Genomic DNA, 19,690 nt, shown 5'->3' with positions numbered 1-19,690 from the left:
CAAATATCATATGTTTGCACGTATAGGAGGATTAGGAGGAACTTAACAGAGGACCAAGGGGGAGAAGAAGGGTGGAAATGGGGGGGGGGGGAAGGGAGAGAGGCAAACCATGAGAGACTCTTGAATGCTGACAAAAACTGAGGACTGATGGATGTGGGGGGGAGGAGGGATGGGCATGGAGGAGGACACTTGTGGGGATGAGCACTGGGTGTTATGTGGAAACTAATTTGACAATAAACTATTTGTTAAAAAAAAAAGTAAAGTAGCTAATTTTATATGTACATGTTGAAATTACAATATTTTGGATACATTTGGTTAAATAAAATTATTACTGAAATTTTAAAAAAATGTGTGCAGCTGTTTCTTTTCTGCTTAAATTGGAGTTTTTGCTTATGCCTGCCATTTTCTCACCAGCGTCTGCAGTGCCTCTCTCTGAGCCTATTTCTGCGGTTCATGAATCACCACGTAGGAAGCACAGTGGAGTGCACAGAGAAGGATTCCCGCAGTGTGAGCCCCTCTCTGCACGCTGCTGCTTTCTCCTCCTCTCCCTCTCTCTGTCTTTTAAAATTTATTATGTTTTCTTACTTTGCTGCACTGAGGAGCACAGGCTTTTTCCTGTAAGCCAGGTTCTTTATGATCCTCTAAATTTGGATGTAGCACACCGCAGCTGGGTTATTACAGTAGTTTCCAGGATTCGTTGGGAGGTCTAGGTTCAGCCAGAGCATCTATGCATCCATGCTGATTGCTGATAGTCTTCTTCCCTTCCCAACTCTGGCTTTTCCTTTGGTCCTATAGACCTTCTTTGGGTGTCTCATTAATTGGTCTTGGTCCTATAGACCTTCTTTGGGTTCCTCATTAATTGTCACAAACACTGGTCACCATGGGATAGCACTGAAGTAAGCAAGCCTCCTTGTGGGTCTAAATGATGGGAGACTGCAAGAAAAGTTTCTAAATTACTTTCACATAAACCAGATTCCTGGCTCCCAGCCCTACCTGTACATTAGAATCATCAATTAAATTTGACTCTCTGAAGGTGGAGTGTGAACATCTTTGTTTCAGATCTCCCTGGGTAATGGCTAATGTCTAGTCAGGGCTGGGAACCACTGATGAGCTCCCAGAATGCGGGCTATTTTACTTGTGGAGATTGGTGATCAAGACGAAAATCATATCTTTGCGTCCAAAAGAGCCTAACCAGCTAATAACAGACCTAATTGTTCCTGCCTAATGAGTCTGTCATTTGAACCCTGCAAGCAAGTTATATTTATGTCAACAGAGCTAAAATAGTAAAATTTAGTTGATTTCTTGGAGTGCAAGAGAAGAGCATAGTCAAATAGGGAGCAACTCTATTATACCAGGGTTTGGACAAGGGAAGTGTCCTCATTGTGGGCTTTGAGCTAATGCTATGGTGAGAAAAAGACATTGATTTTCATTGGGCTCAGCAGGGATATGATTTATCCATAGTATAAATTAATTCGTTGTAGAGTAAAGTGACCTATAATGGAATTTTACTGCATTTCCTATTTGGAATATACTCTTGATATCTTTTATGCCTAAATTTATGCCTCTGAAAGGATTCATTACAATACAATTAACTGAAATGTAAAAAATAAAAACATACATTATGAAACATCATTTCTCAAGCTGTGTTTTGCCATTAGAAGACTATTTCAGAACACTATAGCTAAAATGGCTGAAACACTTCTTTGATCTCATGTCTGTTTCTTTCAGTCACCATTCACAATATTGTACCAGCCACAGGAAATAGAAGATACTATCTTAATTAAACCATAGTGGTTTTTAAATGTGGCCAGTATAAGCCAAAGCAATCCCACACCGGCCCCACAAGAGTTCATTTCTTTTTTTTTACTCAAAACTTTTAAAAATTGTAATTTAGTGCTGTAACTCAACTTAGTTTTAAAAAATAGACATGATGATTTGGCATATAGATAAAGAGGTTTTCATGTATAAGTACTCTTTTATAAGCCCCTTTACTGTTCCTCATAACTTTTAGCTTAATACTAGTAATTAAAGGCAATCAATAAAATAATTTTCTGCTTAACACAGCATTCTACCAACATAAAGCTAGCATAGAGAAGGTAAATTCTAATATCTATTTACCTCAGTTTCATTACCAGAAAAGGTGTCCAGAAATATATGGAAGAATCTAGAAAATTAAAACAATTCAGTAACAGTTTATTAAGTGGCCATTATTGGCTATTCTGGGCACTTTGGGAATAGTGCCTTCTCTTAATACAATGACTGACATATAATAAACACTGAAAAAATATTGATGAATTAAAGAATACATATAAGACATGACTTATGTCTAGGAAGTAAAACTTCAGTGGGAGGAGACAAAAACACAGATCTCTGAGGAACAGGATGAAGTTCATTAATAGAGGCTCAAACCACTATTGAAGTAATAAATAATTACTATAGCAGTTAAAAGTATTATTTCAGCAGATGGCAAATCAGAAATGCTTCTTGAGTTAGGCGAGAGTTGAATGAAGTACTGAAAGTTCAGAACTTCTCAGAATAGACATTGAATTGAGAAAGGACATCCCAGAAGGAGGGAAACCATTTGAGTAAAAAATGAAGACAATTCAGAAAATGGAATGCTTTTGTGCAAGGGGATGTGGAGATAGGATTACTATGTAAGGGACAAATTGTGGAGGGATTTTAATGAGATGTTAAAATTATTCTCGGTGTGGTGGGAAGCTCTCAAGTTTCTTCAGAAGGGAATAGCACAGTCAGATCTTTAGGATTATTTCAGAGGCACTGTTCTGAACAACCTGGGAAAGGCAGAGGCTGGAAATAGGTTGTAGGAGGTTGTGTACTAAGTATACACAAGATGATGAGGATATGAGCCAAGGCACTGGCAACATAGTGGATTAGCTCAATTTGGAAGACATTTTGGATGTCCAAAAAGATTTTGAAGATTGGTTTTAGGTGAGGATTGAGGGAAAAGGAGCAAATTTCATGTGAGAGCAACTAGAGAAATGGCTATTTTTTTTTAAAGAAGCGATTTCCAGAATGTGTAATATTAGCAACATGATACACTGGTATATGTTTTGAAGAGAAATACTTTCCAGATAATTATATTGCTTAACATACTTGAAAAGAGAATGACAAGCAAAAGAAGTAAGTGTGAGAGGGTTGAGAGAAGGTAAGCTGAAAGCCAAATACCACGAGAGGTTACAAAAGTGGCAAATGATAAGGGAAATGCAGCATTAAAATGTGAAAAATGTCACAAAGAGGTGAGTCAGGAAGCACAGGAAAGTGGCACTCAGAAGTCAGAATGAATGAATGTGAGAAAGCATGGATTACTGTAGAGAATCCAAAGAGTGAAACAATGCAAGAAAAACGGTCACCATAAAGAAATGACCTACATGGGTAACTGATTCAGAAGAATAGGGAGCACAGAAGATAATAAATAGCATGTAACCTTTTAGTGAATGAACGGTCAACTTGTTACTCTGTATTGAAATGCCAGGTCACCAGAAACTTTGTGAATAAATATGAGATAATTTTTATTTACTATTTCCCAGAACTTAAACAAGAAGTGACTTAATTATTAATAAAATTGTGGTTTAACTCATTTACCATATTCTACCAAGCCTTGGGATCATTCATCTGTTGATCACACTGTAGAACCCACTAACATGTATCCATTCCATGGCCTGCTTTCCCAGTTGGCTGCAATGTCAGGCTTTGGGCATTAGCTGATAGGCACACTTTAGCTAGGACAAAAAAGAATCTTCTCTTGAAGATTGACCTGGAAAAGCTATGTCTCCTAGAGCCCACTAATTCTATACTGAACCTAAGATTTAAATAATGTAGGGGTCGTATTTAAAACAACAACAGTGACATTTGGCAAATGTTTGAGCCCAGTGGACTTTCAGTAGTCTAGGAAGCTTTCTAATTCTTGCCAAGACCATATTCATAAACAATTGGATGAGACATCAAAAGTCACTCTGCTTCTGTCATATTAAAGAAAGGGAAAGCTGATGACATTCTGTGGTATTCAAATGTGACAACACTTACCAGAATAATCGCCAGGGCAAATACAGGAGTATCTTCCTATCTCGTTGAGGCATGTGGCTTCATTCTTGCAGGGATCTGAGACACATTCATCCACTTCCAGCTCACAGTGCCTGCCCTGATATCCTGGGACACAGAAGCAGGAATAGCCATTGATTCCATCCTGGCACACGGCCCCATTGTGGCAAGGGCTGGAAGCACACTGGTCATGACGCTTCTCGCAGAATCTTCCAGCATATCCATCGGGGCAGATGCAGACGGGGTGAACAGGGTCCTGATGGCAAATACCTCCGTGTTGGCAGGAGCTTGTGCCACAGAAAACAGTGGCCGTTTGACAGGTTGCCCCACTAAAACCAGGAGGACATTTGCAGAAAAAGCTCCTTTCACCTGGGACATTGACACACGTGGCGTTTCCTGGACAGGGACTGGAGAAGCACGCGTCTTTCAGGTTGTCACAGTCTTCATCCAAATCAATCGCTGCGTCCAAACAGTGGCAACTGTTGTCTTTTGAAGTATCATCGCATGTAGAATTGTTTTGGCAAGAATCTGGGAGGCACCTGGTGTCATTTTTATTACCAAAGGAATCTACAAGGAAATAAAAAAATATCAAGATGAAGTTTACAAATAAATGGCTGAGGATAAAACTAAAGATCTTCTTTCCGCTCCTGTGCGTCTCAAACAAACTCGCTAATGGAATACAGTTGGCTGCATTCTAATGATGAGTTTTATCAAATGATGTCTAATGATGGGCTCTTTCATTAATGATGATTTGTCAGATCATTTCATATATTTGCTAATGGGAAAAAAAAATAGCTGGTTTGACATTCTTTGCTTCTCCTCCACTTCCCTTTCTCAGGGCCAAGGGCCGTTGAACAACAGAATGCATTGAAGCAACTGTTAAGTTGTCCTATACACACACATTTTTGAAATTCACATTCTCCCATGGAGGATCTTGGAGCATAGTGAGAAATGACATAGAAAATTGCCTCTGAATATATTGTCTAACTAAAACTAATATTTAAGTGAGTAACTCAGTTTATGGCTGCTTTATCACAATTACCATTTACGTTCAAAAAAGAAAAGCATAGGGGCGCCTGGGTGGCTCAGTTGGTTAAACGTCCGACTTCAGCTCAGGTCATGTTCTCACGGTTCGTGAGTTCAAGCCCCACGTTGGGCTCTGTGCTGACAGCTCAGAGCCTGGAGCCTGTTTCAGATTCTGTATCTCCCTCTCTCTCTGATCCTCTCCTGCTCATTCTCTCTCTCTCTACCCCCCTCCCCTCTCAGAAATAAATAAAACATAAAAAAAAATTTTTTAAAGAAAAGCATGGGAAGGTGAAAATATTAAAACAGAATAGAGTACCAACTATTTATTGAAGGTCTACTCTTTGTACTAAGCTTGCCAGGTATTTCACGTATATTATTTCTAATCCTTACAGCAACACTGTGTTACTAAGTACAGCGTACAGATGACAGATTAAATCCCTCTGCAAGGAAATAGATGTAGTCAAGTTTATGGACTTTTATTTTTCTATGGACTTTTATTTTTCTATGCATCTCTGTTCTGGGGATACTTTTTTTTTGAAATTCTAATTGGAATAATAACCAATTCTTTAATTGTTGACAAAATCATTCGATATGTGTATATATAAAGGTTGTCCCTAAATATACTTAGATATGATCACAGCATAGTTATTTTCTCGATCATGTATACTGAGAAGGCTTATGATCTCTCAACTCAATTGTATTTTCCCACAAAACACTGTCTTGCATATGGATTCATCTACTATACGATTCTCTTATTTTTACTTCCTTTCTTACAATATTGTTCACAAATATAAGAGTGGGGCAACAGTACAGGCTTGTAATAAAAATATAAGTTACAAAATGAGGAGTTTGCTCTTAGGATATGAGAAATAAGTCAACTGTTGTTGGGAAAAAATAGTGTGTAAACTTTGTGAAATATGTAATGATAAATCTTTTCCCTCTCTTCCCGCAAAAGAAGAGGTGGTTCTTGTAACTTGGTGTGCCCACTAACAGGGTGATGAGACGACACTGAAAAGAAAATGGACTGGTGTGTCATACTGTATAAGAGTAAGAGTATTTTCATAATTATCTTCTATGGACCCTTTCTGGCAGGCAACAATTTTCCTCCAGGGCCTACACATAGAATGTTGACATATGCTTATAAGGGCATCTGGGTGGCTCAGTCAGTTGAGCGTCTGACTTTGGCTGAGGTCATGATCTCACGGCTTGTGAGTTTGAACCCCATGTTGGATGCTGTGCTGGACAGCACAGAGCCTGGAGCCTACTTTGGATTCTAGGTCTCCCAGTCTCTCTGCCCTCCCCTACTCATACTCTGTCTTTTCTCTGTCTCTGTCTCCCTCTCTCTCAAAAATAAATAAACCATGTAAAAAACAATCCAAAGAAATTAACTTATGCTTATATGTTATCAGGAGGGTTGACCAGAGAGCCAATGTTTTCTACTCCCTGTGAGAAAACTCAACTAGTCATCCTTTTACTTCAGTTTTAGTATTTTGTTTTGTTTTGTTTTGTTTTGTTTTTCAAATGCTGACTTTCCTGGCACATCTTCAAATGTGATGTCTTAGCTACAGTGTCACTTCCTGAGAACTTTCCCTGAACTCCTTTTCTAATTTTTTTTGTTTTATTTGCTATATTATATATGCTGTTATTTCTTTCTGTATATATTTGTTTTCTGTTTTCTTCAGTAGAATCTTAGCTCTTTGGAGGAAAAGAGGAACCCTTTTCTGCATTTCCTGGGTCTGCAATATTACCCATCACATATTGGAAGGAAGGGGGATCATGTCACAACCGAAACTTAAAGGATGCTGTGAAATCACAGATGCCAGAGAAGGCATACCAGGAAAAATCTCACTGAAGAAAAGGGACTTGAGATATCTTTTTAAAAATTAATGCAAGGGAAAGAAGGGTATTATTTTCAGAAGAAAGAACTAACACATGAAGAGTATTGGCATCCTCTGTCAACACTAAGAAAATTGTGAGAGAGTGTAGGGGAGAAAATGGGGAAGGATATGAAGAATTATTTAATAAGTTCAAACTTTTGGCAGCATTTAAAGTTCTTGTGTCCAAACTGAGTAAACTCAAATACTCATCTGTCCTCTTAACTGCACCATCAAAGGCATTGATGAATTGATGAATTTTCCATTTATTTTTGTGTTGTTTGTTTTGTTAGTGGTGATGGTGATGTGATGGTTGTGTCCTTCCTTTAATAATCATTATCATTGAAGCCATGAAATAAACAATTAGTGAGGGAAGACAGAGAGCAAAGGAAATTAGCATTTATACCCAAGGTCTTTCCAGAGCAACTTTTAAAATAGTTTTCTAACAATATTTGTGTAAAGCATTTTACAGGTGGAAAGCTAAGTTTTGTAAGGACTAAGTCATTTTCATGGTGTCAAAGACAGGTAGGATTTGGGGCGCCTTAGTGGCTCAGTCCATTAAGTGTCCGACTTCAACTCAGGTCATGATCTCATGGTTCATTAATAGAGCGCCGTATAGGGCTCTGTGCTGACAGCTCAGATCCTGGAGCCCATTTCAGATTCTGTGTCTCCCTCTCTCTTTGCCCCTCCCCCATTTGTGCTCTGTCTCTCTTTCAAAAATATATAAACATTTAAACAAAAAAAGAGAGAGAGAAAGGTAGGATTTGAATCCTGGTTGTCTGATTCCAATGTCCATTTCTTTTTACTGCATTATTTTGGAAGTTAGAATACTTATTGGGTAGAGTTTCTGATGTAAACATGATGATATTCACATAAGTGTTTAATTCTGTTCCTTTCCAAAATTCCATGAAAGACATAAAATAAAGGGAAAGCAAACAAGTACATTGAAGGATGCTCAGCATCATTTGCCATTAGGGAGACAGAAATCACTACTTACCCACTAGAAAGCCAAATAACAAAAATTGGTAATACTAGGTGTTCACAAGATGTGAAAAATTGGAAGTCTTATTCATGTCCTCTCTCTCTTTCTTTGTCTCTCTCTCTCTCTCATTCTTGCCTGTGTGTCACCAGTTGTACTAGTGTTTTCAAATATTGGCCTTTGACTTTATATAGTTTTTCTATAAGATCTTTGTTTTCTGCCCTAGATTTCTGCTTTTACATTTTTATTTTCTTAATTCTACTAAGAATTAAGCAGTTTAACTTGCTATTTACTTTTTCAGGTATTCTTTCCAGTTTTTTAATTTAAGACTAAAAACTTGTGTAAACACCACTTTACTGCATTTCGTGGAATTTCTTTTTAATGTTATTCAAATAAAAATATTTTCCAATTTTAACTGGGATTTCTTCTTTGAACTATGGAAAATATGTAAAAGTCAATTATATCAAATTGTTAACTGTTATTATTCAGAACTTCTAAAACATTGGGGTTTTTTTTCTACTTTTTCTCTTCATTGAGATTGATGCATTGAAATCTCTGACAGTGAATAGGAGTTTTTCTATTGCTTCTGTTAGTTCTGACAGTTTTCACTTCTATATAATGAAGCTATGTTCTTATGGTCATAGAAATTTAACATGGTTACACTGTCCTGCTGGTTTGACCTTCATATATTCATAAAATACCCTTTTTATCTTTAGTAATGCATCATACCTTAATAGACTACTTTTACTGTTGTTGTACTGCTCTGTCAGTCATACATCTCATATGTGGCTGGTGCAAATACAAAATGGTGTAGCCACTTTGGAAAACAGTTTCAAAGTGTCTTATTAACTTATTTTTTTAATTTTTAATAACGTTTTATTTATTTTTGAGAGATTGAGAGAGAGGGAGAGAGAGAGACAGCATGAACAGGGGAGGGTCAGAGAGAGAGACACACACAGAATCTGAAACAGGCTCCAGGCTCTGAGCTAGCTGTCAGCACAGAGCCCGACGTGTGGCTCAAACCCACAAACTGTGAGATCATGACCTGAGCCAAAGTTGGACGCTTAACTGACTGAGCCACCCAGGCGCCCCATAAGTGTCTTATTAATTTAAACATACACTTATTTAGGAATTCCACACCTATATATTTCCTCAAGAAAGTGAAAATATAATATCCACACAAAAACTTGCTTGCAAAATCATAGCAGCTTTACTCATAATGACCAACACTGGAAAAAAATCCAAATATTCATCAGCTGGTAAGTAACTTTTAATATATCACACATTGGACTACTACTCAGGCATAAAATGGGCAAATTACCCAGCCAGTGAACAACATGGAGGAATCTCCAAAGCATTACACTAAGTAAGAGAAACCAGACACAAAGGCTCTCTACTGGATGATTCAATTTTATGATATTTTAGAGAAGGCAAAGTTATAATGATGGAAAGCAGCTCAGTGGTACCAGGGAATGGAGGTGAGTGAAAGGAACTAACTGTAAAGAGTTTTTATGGAAACATTGTATATCATGATGTATTAATAGCTATTGACCATACATGTTTGCTGCTGAAATTGGGTCAATTTTGTTGTATGTAAATTATACCTCAATAAATCAGATATAGAAACAGTCCTAGGAAAATTAAAAAAAAGGAATGAAATCGTCATGTTTACAAAATCCAGAAGAAAGGTTTAGGGGACAGCAACAAATACACATATACTTACACTCATACATAAGTGGAAGCGAGACTGCAGATGGATGAGTTGTAATAGACTTAGTATACCAGAAAGAGCAAATAAATCCGAGGTGAAAGAATGCCAAAAGCAAGCCGATTTATGCTGTAGAACCCCAGGAAGTTTCAGTAATTAGGGGTTCCAGGTACTCAAATGGGGCTGAAAATGGGAAGGTTGTTTGGAAAACTTACCAAAAGTACAGTTAGATTCCCACATCCCGGTCTTTCACCCCATGAAACTACCTGACTGCCCTTCCCCCATTAAGGCAATTCAAAGGCAAAGGCACAAGTGCTGGTGATGTGGGAATGGCTGGGTCTGGTCTGATAACAAGGAGGGAAGTGAATATCTACATGCAGAATTGTGAGACACTCCCCAGCCTCATTTCCAATTCAGTTCTAAAAATGCCAGCAGCCAGATTTACTCCCTAAGCAGGAAATAATTATTTCTCCTGACCAGCCCAAGAGAAGATACTTATAGATATTGATATCGAGTGTCCCCATTGAAATGACTCAGCCCAATCACTCTAGAATAAATTCTAATAAGCTAGAAAGCCCTGTAGCATGAAATAAAAGTACTTTCCAATAGCTCTTTTTAAACAAATGCATATATGAGTATATGTGAAGTGTATATCTGCATATAGGGCATTACTATCCTTTAATTATATTTTAAATGATATTACAATTATACTTAAAATAATAATGATAAAGAAACATCCTTGTATCCATTAATCAGCTTAAGAAACAATAGTACCTCTTTATTAAATATAAGCAGATTGTATGAGATTACCAGATGGAGAAAAAAAACTTTAAGATAAAACACTAATACCAAAACACACACACGAAAAAACATTTTTTAAGTAACTTGGATGAGACAAAGACAATTTATTTATGAAAATTTGAATTTAATATATTCAAAGAGTTAAGGGAGGATATTGCAGCAATGAAATAAGTATAGGCAGCTATTAAAATAAGCATCTAGAGAACAAAAGAGGTCTTTACAATAAAAAATATAGTAGTAGAAATGAAAAATCCAGTTGAGTTATTGAAAGGTAATATTGAAGAAAGTCTACCAGACGCTAGAAAAAAAAACTAAGAAATTGGAAATGGAAGGTAGAAGCAATAGGGAGCCAGAGGGTCAGTCAAGGAGGAGCTTCAAATTAAGAAAACAGGGACACCTGGGTGTCTCAAGTAAGTGGAGCATCTGACTTCGGCACAGGATATGATCTCATGGTTCGTGGGTTCGAGCCCCGTGTTGGGCTCTGTGCTGACAGCTCAGAGCCTGAAGCCTGCTTCACATTCTGTTTCCCTCTTTCTCTGCCCTCCCCCTCTCATGCTTCATCTCTTTCCCTCAAAAATAGACATTTAAAAATGTTTTTAATAAGAGAACAAAGGAATGGAGTGAGAGGGGAAGGAAGCAAGGAAAGGAGGGAGAAGGAATTTAAAATTATGACAGAAATATAGAAATTATTGCCATAATTAAAAACAAGTTTATAGATTTAAAGTTTATACTAAGTGCCCTAGAAAAATAATTTTTAAAAAAATCCACAGCAAAGCATATCATTTCCCTGAGGAGGAGCAGAGAATGACTCTTTTACAAAGAATCAGAAATCAGACTAACATTTGATTTATCAGCAGAAACATTGGAAGCCAGGGCACATTAGAAACATGCTTTAAAAATCCTGAAAGAAAATAATTTCTAAATTAGAATTCTATGCCCAGCTACACTGTCAATCAAATTTTAAGGGAGAAAAAAAATATTTACCGAGATTCCAAAATTCAAATTTTCACCTTTCATGCTCACTTTTCAGGAAGATTCTAGAAGATAGGTTCTTGAAAGTGGGAATATAAACCAGGAAAGAGAGAGACATGGAATCTAGTATATAGGGGTTCTAATAAAGAAGCAGAACATTTTACTAAAAATTGTCTGCTGTACTACAGATATGCTACCAGCATAGAGATTAACCAGTGCTGAAGGCAGAAAGAGAAAGCAGAGCTCAAAGAAGAAAAAGGCAGAGTACCATATAGAGAAGTAACGGAAAACTAAACAGAGCACATTTTTTTAAAACTCTTGCTAGTATTAATTCTAGGGAAAAGGTTGCACAGGATGGGAAGTGAAATCATAATATTCTATGTAATTGCAGAGTTCTTTGTAATAACAATAATGATAATATATGATTTAACTAAAGCAGTGGAGCTGCTGCTGCTGCTGTGTGTGTGTGTGTGTGTGTGTGTGTGTGTGTGTGTGGTTGAGAACTGCAGGAAAATCTACTTTTATTATAGTAGGATTCCAATAGATTATGCCAGTATCAAAAACAAGGGAAAATCGCAGCATATTATTTACAAGTATACAAATAAAAAGTGTAAGAAATAACTGAAAGAGTTGTTTTAAGTATTTGCTTCTGAAGAGCACACATTAGGAATAAGAAGAAGCAGGAATGCGGATGGTAAAAATTGGACTAGTGTTTCTCTTATAACCCTTAGAGACTTTTAAAGTATTACTGAATAAATGTGATAAAGATATTTTTAAAAGCAAAAATGGGTATTTGTAATTTGGTCATGCACACTGCCCTCTATCACTTTGTTCACACATACACTTTGAATTATATTTTCAGTAACTGGTTCTGGACGAGATCATCGATCAAGTACATGCTTTTCCTGGGTCCTTCCCAGGATGAATGGGGACATTGGCACCATTTGCACACTTGCTTCCTGCGTTTATGGTGTGTCCATAGGCAAGATGCTAATGGGCCTTGGAAATGCAGCCCATGACCCGGGTGTTATTAACTGACACTTGAGCTGACTGTAGTAAACAAGCAAAGACGACTCCGTCTCAAAAAGAAAATTATATTTTCAAACTTACAAAGGAACCGCAATTTACTGCCTTATTAAAAATAACTAAATAGCCATTTAAAGAAATAAAAATAAACTACGCACAGTCCAATGATGTCACAAAGTAAGGGTTATTCCATTTTTGCACACCTAGCAGAAAAGAAAAATCTATCATCTATATATATTACTATATTGTACCTAGTATATTGTGCAGTCAACAATGAAATAATTTTCATTGTAATAGTACCTTTAGAACAAAACTTAAATAAATGTGCACATAAAACCTTATAAGAGTACCTTAAACTATAATTGGAGGAAGTTTAATTCCCAGGGAAATGGCCATTGAGAATTTTGTTTCCCGCTTTCATAGGAGATTTAGATCCAGAGCAAGAAACTACTGAATGTGAAGTGCAGTTGGTATTTTCAGACCAGTTTAGATAGTCTGCCAAGTTGCTTCCTTGCAGTAAAGTTTGCCATCTACTGGATATTATAAGAAGTTCTAGAATTGTGGGTTTAGACTGTTTTTCTTCCTGTAAGTACAACAGTACTCCTTCAGTGAAAATATCGTGAGTGATCCCAATACATACAATCGTAATGTGGACCAGCTCAGGTTGAAGGAGACCTACGTGTGTGACCACGTAGCCTCCTGCCCTTTCTGGAGATATCTCTAAGGAGCCCCAGGGGCTGAGAATAACAATTTGAAAACCTCTGTTCAGGAGAAAATTTAAAAATTTATATGGTTACCATAATTCTCTATTTTATTTGCTATTTTGATGCTGTACATATCTATACATATATATGTGTATATACATATATATGTGTATATACATATATATGTACTCTTATTATATCTTAATTTATGTATTTATATACATATAAATATATTTCAGAGAAGTAAAAACTAATTTGACCAGTTTCAAAGGAGATGAATGCCCAAGCATTAAATGTATTATGTGTGTGTGTGTGTGTGTGTGTGTGTGTGTGTGTGTATGTGTTTTCTAATAATTCAATGTATTTGGAAAACAGCCATTTTGGTAATTTAGCTTAGTTAAAGGGAAGAATGTATTTATTCAGAACAAAGAAATACTACAAGCTGATTTTAGGGAAGAGCATTTTAGTTTACCACAGATTATTATAAATAGTATTTGTTCCTTTGTTTTTGATTATCTTAATGTACTTATCTATGAAATATGCAGGTATTTCTCTGAATTAAAAATCATCAAGATCTAAAGTTTTTGTCAAGTGTTTTTTTTTATTATCAATATTTTTGGCAACTTTTGTATGAGCCAACCATAGGAGATTTGTCACAAAGACGTCAGTGCAGTGGTGAGGAACAAAGTACATAAAGTACAACACACCTACACCAAGTCTAGCTCACAGCCTATTTCCTCAGCTGCAAAAAAAGAAGAGTAAGATCGACTTCTTAACGTCTTCATTTTCATGAAGATTAAGTCACTAGACTTAAGTGGTTGATGGACATATCATAAGTGCTCACTAAATGTTACCTCTTATTGTTATACAATGTTTAGAGACAGTTTTGCATTCGTAATAGAAAATTCACGAGGTTAGTACAAAATATAGCAATAACAATAACAACTAAGCAACAAAAAAAAAGGACAGTATAAACCACAAACACATTTTCACTGCAGGAATTTTATTTTGGAAAACAAACAAACCCAAGCATATCCTTGTAGGGAGAGCTTGTCAATGAACTAATCCAACATGCCAGAGACATTTTTCCCATAAAGTACGCAGACTTGCTTAGAATCAAACAAAGATAAACATCAATTAGACTTAGAAAAGATCTTTTCCCCAGGGTTTGGTTTTCACAAGAAGATATTTAACATCTCCCTATATATTTTGAGTGCCACTTAAAATTTTCGCTCGGAGAAATATCTCACAAAGCGAGAATTGCACAAGGCGTTCACTGTTCAGAAGATCTGCTCTCCTCAGTGCCTGGTTATGCACGACAAATGCTCAATGGATATTCTTGGGGATTAATTGTCAAAGCCACAATCCTTACCTTAAAGATTAACCTGCTGTATAAACTTTGCATATGGATATGTACACAAACACACACACACACAGAGGCATGCATGAGTAACGATTGACACTTCTTTCCCATTTTTTAAAATTTAAATACTTTCTTATCACAATCATACTTAGTCTTTTCTTAGGATTTACTAACCTAATTCTCCCCATATAGCTCTCTAACCACCTCTGTCTCTTAGTTCTCATGTTTATTGATACCAACTCTAAAGTCAAATCTATCTTCTGTCAGCAGAAGAGAAGGAGCTATTGTTAATGCTCAAATCGAATTAAAATGGCAATTTTTTTTTTACAAATAGTTTATTGTCAAATTATTTTCCACATAACACTCAGTGCTCATCCCCAAAGTGCCCTCCTCCATGCCCATCCCCCCTCCCTCCCACATCCATCAGTCCTCAGTTTTTGTCAGCATTCAAGAGTCTCTCATGGTTTGCCTCTCTCCTTTTCCCCCACCATTTCCTCCCTTCTTCTCCCCCTTGTTCCTCCGTCAAGTTCCTCCTAATCCTCCTATACGTGCAAACATATGATATTTGTCCTTCTCTGCCTGACTTATTTCGCTCAGCATAACACCCTCAAGGTCCATCCATGTTGCTACACATGGCCAGATTTCATTTTTTCTCATTGCCATGTAGTATTCCATGGTATAGATAAACCACATCTTCTTGATCCATTCAAGATCCATGTTCTTCTTGTAGATAAACCATATCTTCTTGATCCATGTTGATGGACACTTAGGCTCTTTCCATGTTTTAGCTATTGTGGAGAGTGCTGCTATGAACATTGGCGTACATGTGCTCCTATGCATCAGCATTTCTGTATCCCTTGGGTAAATTCCTAGCAGTGCTATTGCTGGGTCATAGGGGAGTTCTACTGTTAGTTTCCTGAGGAACCTCCACACTGTTTTCCAGAGGGGCTGGACCAGTTTACATTCCCACCAACAGTGTAGGAGGGTGCCCGTTTCTCCACATCCTCGCCAGCATCTAGAGTTCTCTGATGTGCTCATTTTAGCCACTCTGACTGGCTTGAGGTGGTATCTCAGTGTTGTTTTGATTTGTATTTCCCTGATGAGGAGGGATGCTGAGCATCGTTTCATGTGTCTGTTGGCCATCTGGATGTCCTCTTTGGAGAAGTGTCTGTTCATGTCTTCTGCCCTAAAATGGCAATTTTTAAAATGCCTCATATGAGTCAGATCAAACCCTCCCCAATGTACTTCCAATAGTACAAAAAAAAGCTTCTTGCTCTCATTGCTCTGGGACATATATTTTACTGTATTTTCCCCTCAAACTACTGAGAGATGGGCAGGGATATGGGGAAGCAGATGCCTGGGATGGGGAAAAAGATATGGTAGCTGTGATATGGAGTGATGTTTCAAACAGGCAAAGACATAGGTTTTTTTCCTATTTTAATTCTATTTTTTTATGTTTATTTATTTATTTTGAGGGAGAGAGAGAGAGAGAAAGAGAGCAAGAGAGAGAGAGCAGGAGAGGGGCAGAAGATGGAGAGAGAGAATCCCAAACAGCGTCTGCATTGTCAGCGCAGAGCCAGACATGGGACTTGAACTTTCAAACCACAGGCCAGGACCTGAGCTGAAACCAAGAGTTGGATGCCTAACCAACTGAGCCAACCAGGTGCCCCTATTTTAATTCTATTTTTAATATACGTTTAACCTAATTTCATTTAAAAATGGGAGAGGAAAAGAGAAATTGCAAACACAAAATTTGATATTTCCAGCAGCATCTACTGAGTGGTTTCTAATATTGTTCCATATAAAATATCTTTTCCTATAGATGAATTAATAAATAAACATTTGTTTGTTAGTTGTTTTTAATTGTATTTTATCTTCACTTTGGATTTGCTTTTATTAAAACAACAACAAACCCATGCCTTCATATAGGCTCTTTGTTTATATCCTTGGTATTTTTAGAATACAGTTTTCTATATTTTATTAAACTACCTTTCAAATGCCACCATTGATTTATATAAATTGAAACACCATTGACTTTATAAAGAGGACTTAATGAAGCTGTCAAAGAAAAATTTATTCTTTATTCAAAGTTTACTGTCTCCTTAATTCCATTAAAAAATTTGACAGATTGGATGGCTCTTGACATTTTGGTGACCCACCTAACACATTCAATGATAGTTTGTATTTTAAACTGTATTTTAAATATTGTATTTTAAATATTTGGGGTGTGCCAGGTTTTAATCACATCCATAATGAGTTGTTAAAACAGAGGTATAAACAATGCTACTGGAGATAGACTACAAATGTCCAGATCTAAGAATTTTCATTTCTAAGAGGAAAGTAGCTTGTTAAATTTTCTTTAGCCAGGCTTCTGCAGAGAACAAAATTTCATTCCAGGGATGGGGCCAGATTGCAAGAGACGTGAGTGCAGGAGAGGTACATCTTTATTCAGGTTGTAACCAAAATGACTTACACATGGTAGGTAGTCAATAGAAATCTATTGAATAATGAATGAGTGAGCAAGAAAACCTGAATTTTCATTTAAGCCTTGCTGTGAAGTTTTTACTTTGACCCCTTTTGATAAAATCAAGCAAACCTTTGGGTAAATCACTGACTTTAATGTACTGTATGATGGGATCCACACGGAACAGTTAAAATAAGAAGTATAGGAGCTCTATAAGGCCGTTCCTTTTCTTTGCTTTCCTATGTCCTCTGAAAAACTAGGCAATCATTGTTTTCTACGTGGTCTTCAACACCAAACAAGACCAATTTTATGTAATGTTCAGGAGTATAATTTTATGGTCACACAGATAGCGCTTTAAGTTTTAGTTCCACTATTTGCCATATCTGTGGTTCTAGCAGAATCAGTGTCGCTGACCCTCCGTTTTCTCAATTCAGAAGAAAATGCATGGTGCTTAAGAGCATGAACTTTGGAGCAGGGTTTAAATCTAAGCTCTGCCACTTTCTAACTCTGGATTTCCTTAAGATACTTAACATTTCTGTGCCTTAGTTTTCATTTTTAAAAAATTATACCTACCCTAAGATTTATTGTGGAGATTAAATCAGTTAATGTACATAAAGTGCCTAATAGTGAGGGGTAAAAAAGATACAATACATAAAGTTCCCTTGTAAAAACCTGAAATAAAGTAATTATTTAGTCAATATTATTTCCTTTCAATGAGAAGTCCAAAATGTATATAGCTTGAGACCCTCCTCTTGACTAGCAAAGTACCACATACATAGTTGGTACTTTGTAAAAACATGTCTAATAAAGGAATAACTCCAAGGGAAGGGAGACTATCCAATATTGTAAAGACAGCATTTGTTTTTTGTAGTTCCAGGAAGTATAAGTTTATTATCAGCACATTCTCTGAGAATCTTGTGTCATAATCTAGGTAGGAATCCAATATTGCCAACTGTATATTTACCACAATTACTCATATGCAAAGGCTGAAACATGCCTTCCCTGCTCCAGTTGAGAAGACTATGGCCAAATCTCGTTGATGTCACCTGTATTTCAACATCCTTCTCCTACTATTATCTATCTCCTCTACAGAGTCCATGGAATCAGTGAGAAACTTTTCCACAAAGATATTTTTTTTTCTTACATCGTTCTTTTATTTTATTTTATTTTACAAATAGTTTATTGTCAAATTAGTTTCCACATAACACCCAGTGCTCATCCCCACAAGTGCCCTCCTCCATGCTCATCCCCCCCCCCACATCCATCAGTCCTCAGTTTTTGTCAGCATTCAAGAGTCTCTCATGGTTTGCCTCTCTCCCTTTCCCCCACCATTTGCCCCCTTCTTCTCCCCCTTGCTCCTCAGTTAAGTTCCTCCTAATCCTCCTATACGTGCAAACATATGATATCTGTCCTTCTCTGCCTGACTTATTTCACTCAGCATAACACCCTCAAGGTCCATCCATGTTGCTACACATGGCCAGATTTCATTTTTTCTCATTGCCATGTAGTATTCCATCGTATAGATAAACCACATCTTCTTGATCCATTCGTCCGTTGATGGACATTTAGGCTCTTTCCATGTTTTGGCTATTGTTGAGAGTGCTGCTATGAACATTGGCGTACATGTGCTCCTATGCATCAGCATTTCTGTATCCCTTGGGTAAATTCTTAGCAGTGCTATTGCTGGGCCATAGGGGAGTTCTATTGTTAATTTCCTGAGGAACCTCCACACTGTTTTCCAGAGGGGCTGTACCAGTTTACATTCCCATCAACAGTGTAGGAGGGTGCCCGTTTCTCCACATCCTCGCCAGCATCTAGAGTTCTCTGATGTGCTCATTTTAGCCACTCTGACTGGCGTGAGGTGGTATCTCAGTGTCGTTTTGATTTGTATTTCCCTGATGAGGAGGGATGCTGAGCATCGTTTCATGTGTCTGTTGGCCATCTGGATGTCCTCTTTGGAGAAGTGTCTGTTCATATCTTCTGCCCATTTCTTTACTGGGTTGTTTGTTTTTTGGGTGTGGAGTTTGGTGAGTTCTTTATAGATTCTGGATATCAACCCTTTATCTGATATGTCATTTGCAACTATCTTTTCCCATTCCGTTGGTTGCCTATTAGTTTTGTGGGTTGTTTCCTTTGCCGTGCATCCACAAAGATATTTTAAATCCACTGTACATGACCGATATTTGGCTAGGTGCTTTTACATAAAACTTCCGATCATCAACATCACCACTGATGAAATCAGGGGGCTGCATCTCTAAAGATTTCTTTTACTCTCAACACTTTCTCATGAGAATCAAATCTTCTGAGTCCTCATATACCTAGCTCACATACCTAAGTACAGGGTCTAGACTGGATCTGGACTCTGTCCTTAATTAGGGTTAGAGCACTGGACCAAATGCACACTGCAGCCACACACATCTTGGAGAAGATGCCCTGCCCTTTGTCATCCTTACAACATAACTAAACAACACATATCATGAAGGTCACTTTTACTGAACATCAATCATCGAAAATGTTAATGAGGGTCTAATCATGTTCCTTGATTTAAATTCATTTAAAGCTAGTCAGGCCTAGACTCTCTGACCTTGTTATAATCCATGTATACTTTAATAATGACAGGCTTTTCAATGACCTCTTTTGCTTACGGAATAGACTTAAATTTTACTAGTTCTTTTGCCTCTAGCAAATTGAAAATCCCACAGTAGAATTAAAAA

At 37.2% G+C, this 19,690-nt stretch overlaps 1 protein-coding gene across 1 annotated transcript in view; it reads right to left on the bottom strand.

The window, feature by feature from the left end:
• CRB1 (crumbs cell polarity complex component 1) overlaps positions 1-19,228 on the bottom strand; it is a 158,178-nt gene extending 138,950 nt beyond the window's left edge. Inside the window, exons 1-3 of the mRNA XM_039252663.1 lie at positions 19,149-19,228; positions 13,125-13,206; positions 4,045-4,753 (exon numbers count right to left, since the gene is read on the bottom strand). Of these exons, the coding sequence (XP_039108594.1) occupies positions 4,045-4,753; positions 13,125-13,206; positions 19,149-19,228 (871 nt within the window). The remainder of the gene's footprint in view (positions 1-4,044; positions 4,754-13,124; positions 13,207-19,148) is intronic.
• Between the last annotated feature and the right edge of the window lie 462 nt (positions 19,229-19,690).

Source organism: Hyaena hyaena, unplaced genomic scaffold, assembly GCF_003009895.1.
Source record: "Hyaena hyaena isolate Hyena2069 unplaced genomic scaffold, ASM300989v1 scaffold_429, whole genome shotgun sequence".
Taxonomy (NCBI): domain Eukaryota; kingdom Metazoa; phylum Chordata; class Mammalia; order Carnivora; family Hyaenidae; genus Hyaena; species Hyaena hyaena.
Note: the sequence above shows the minus strand (reverse complement) of the source record. Positions and strands in the feature narration are given on the sequence as shown.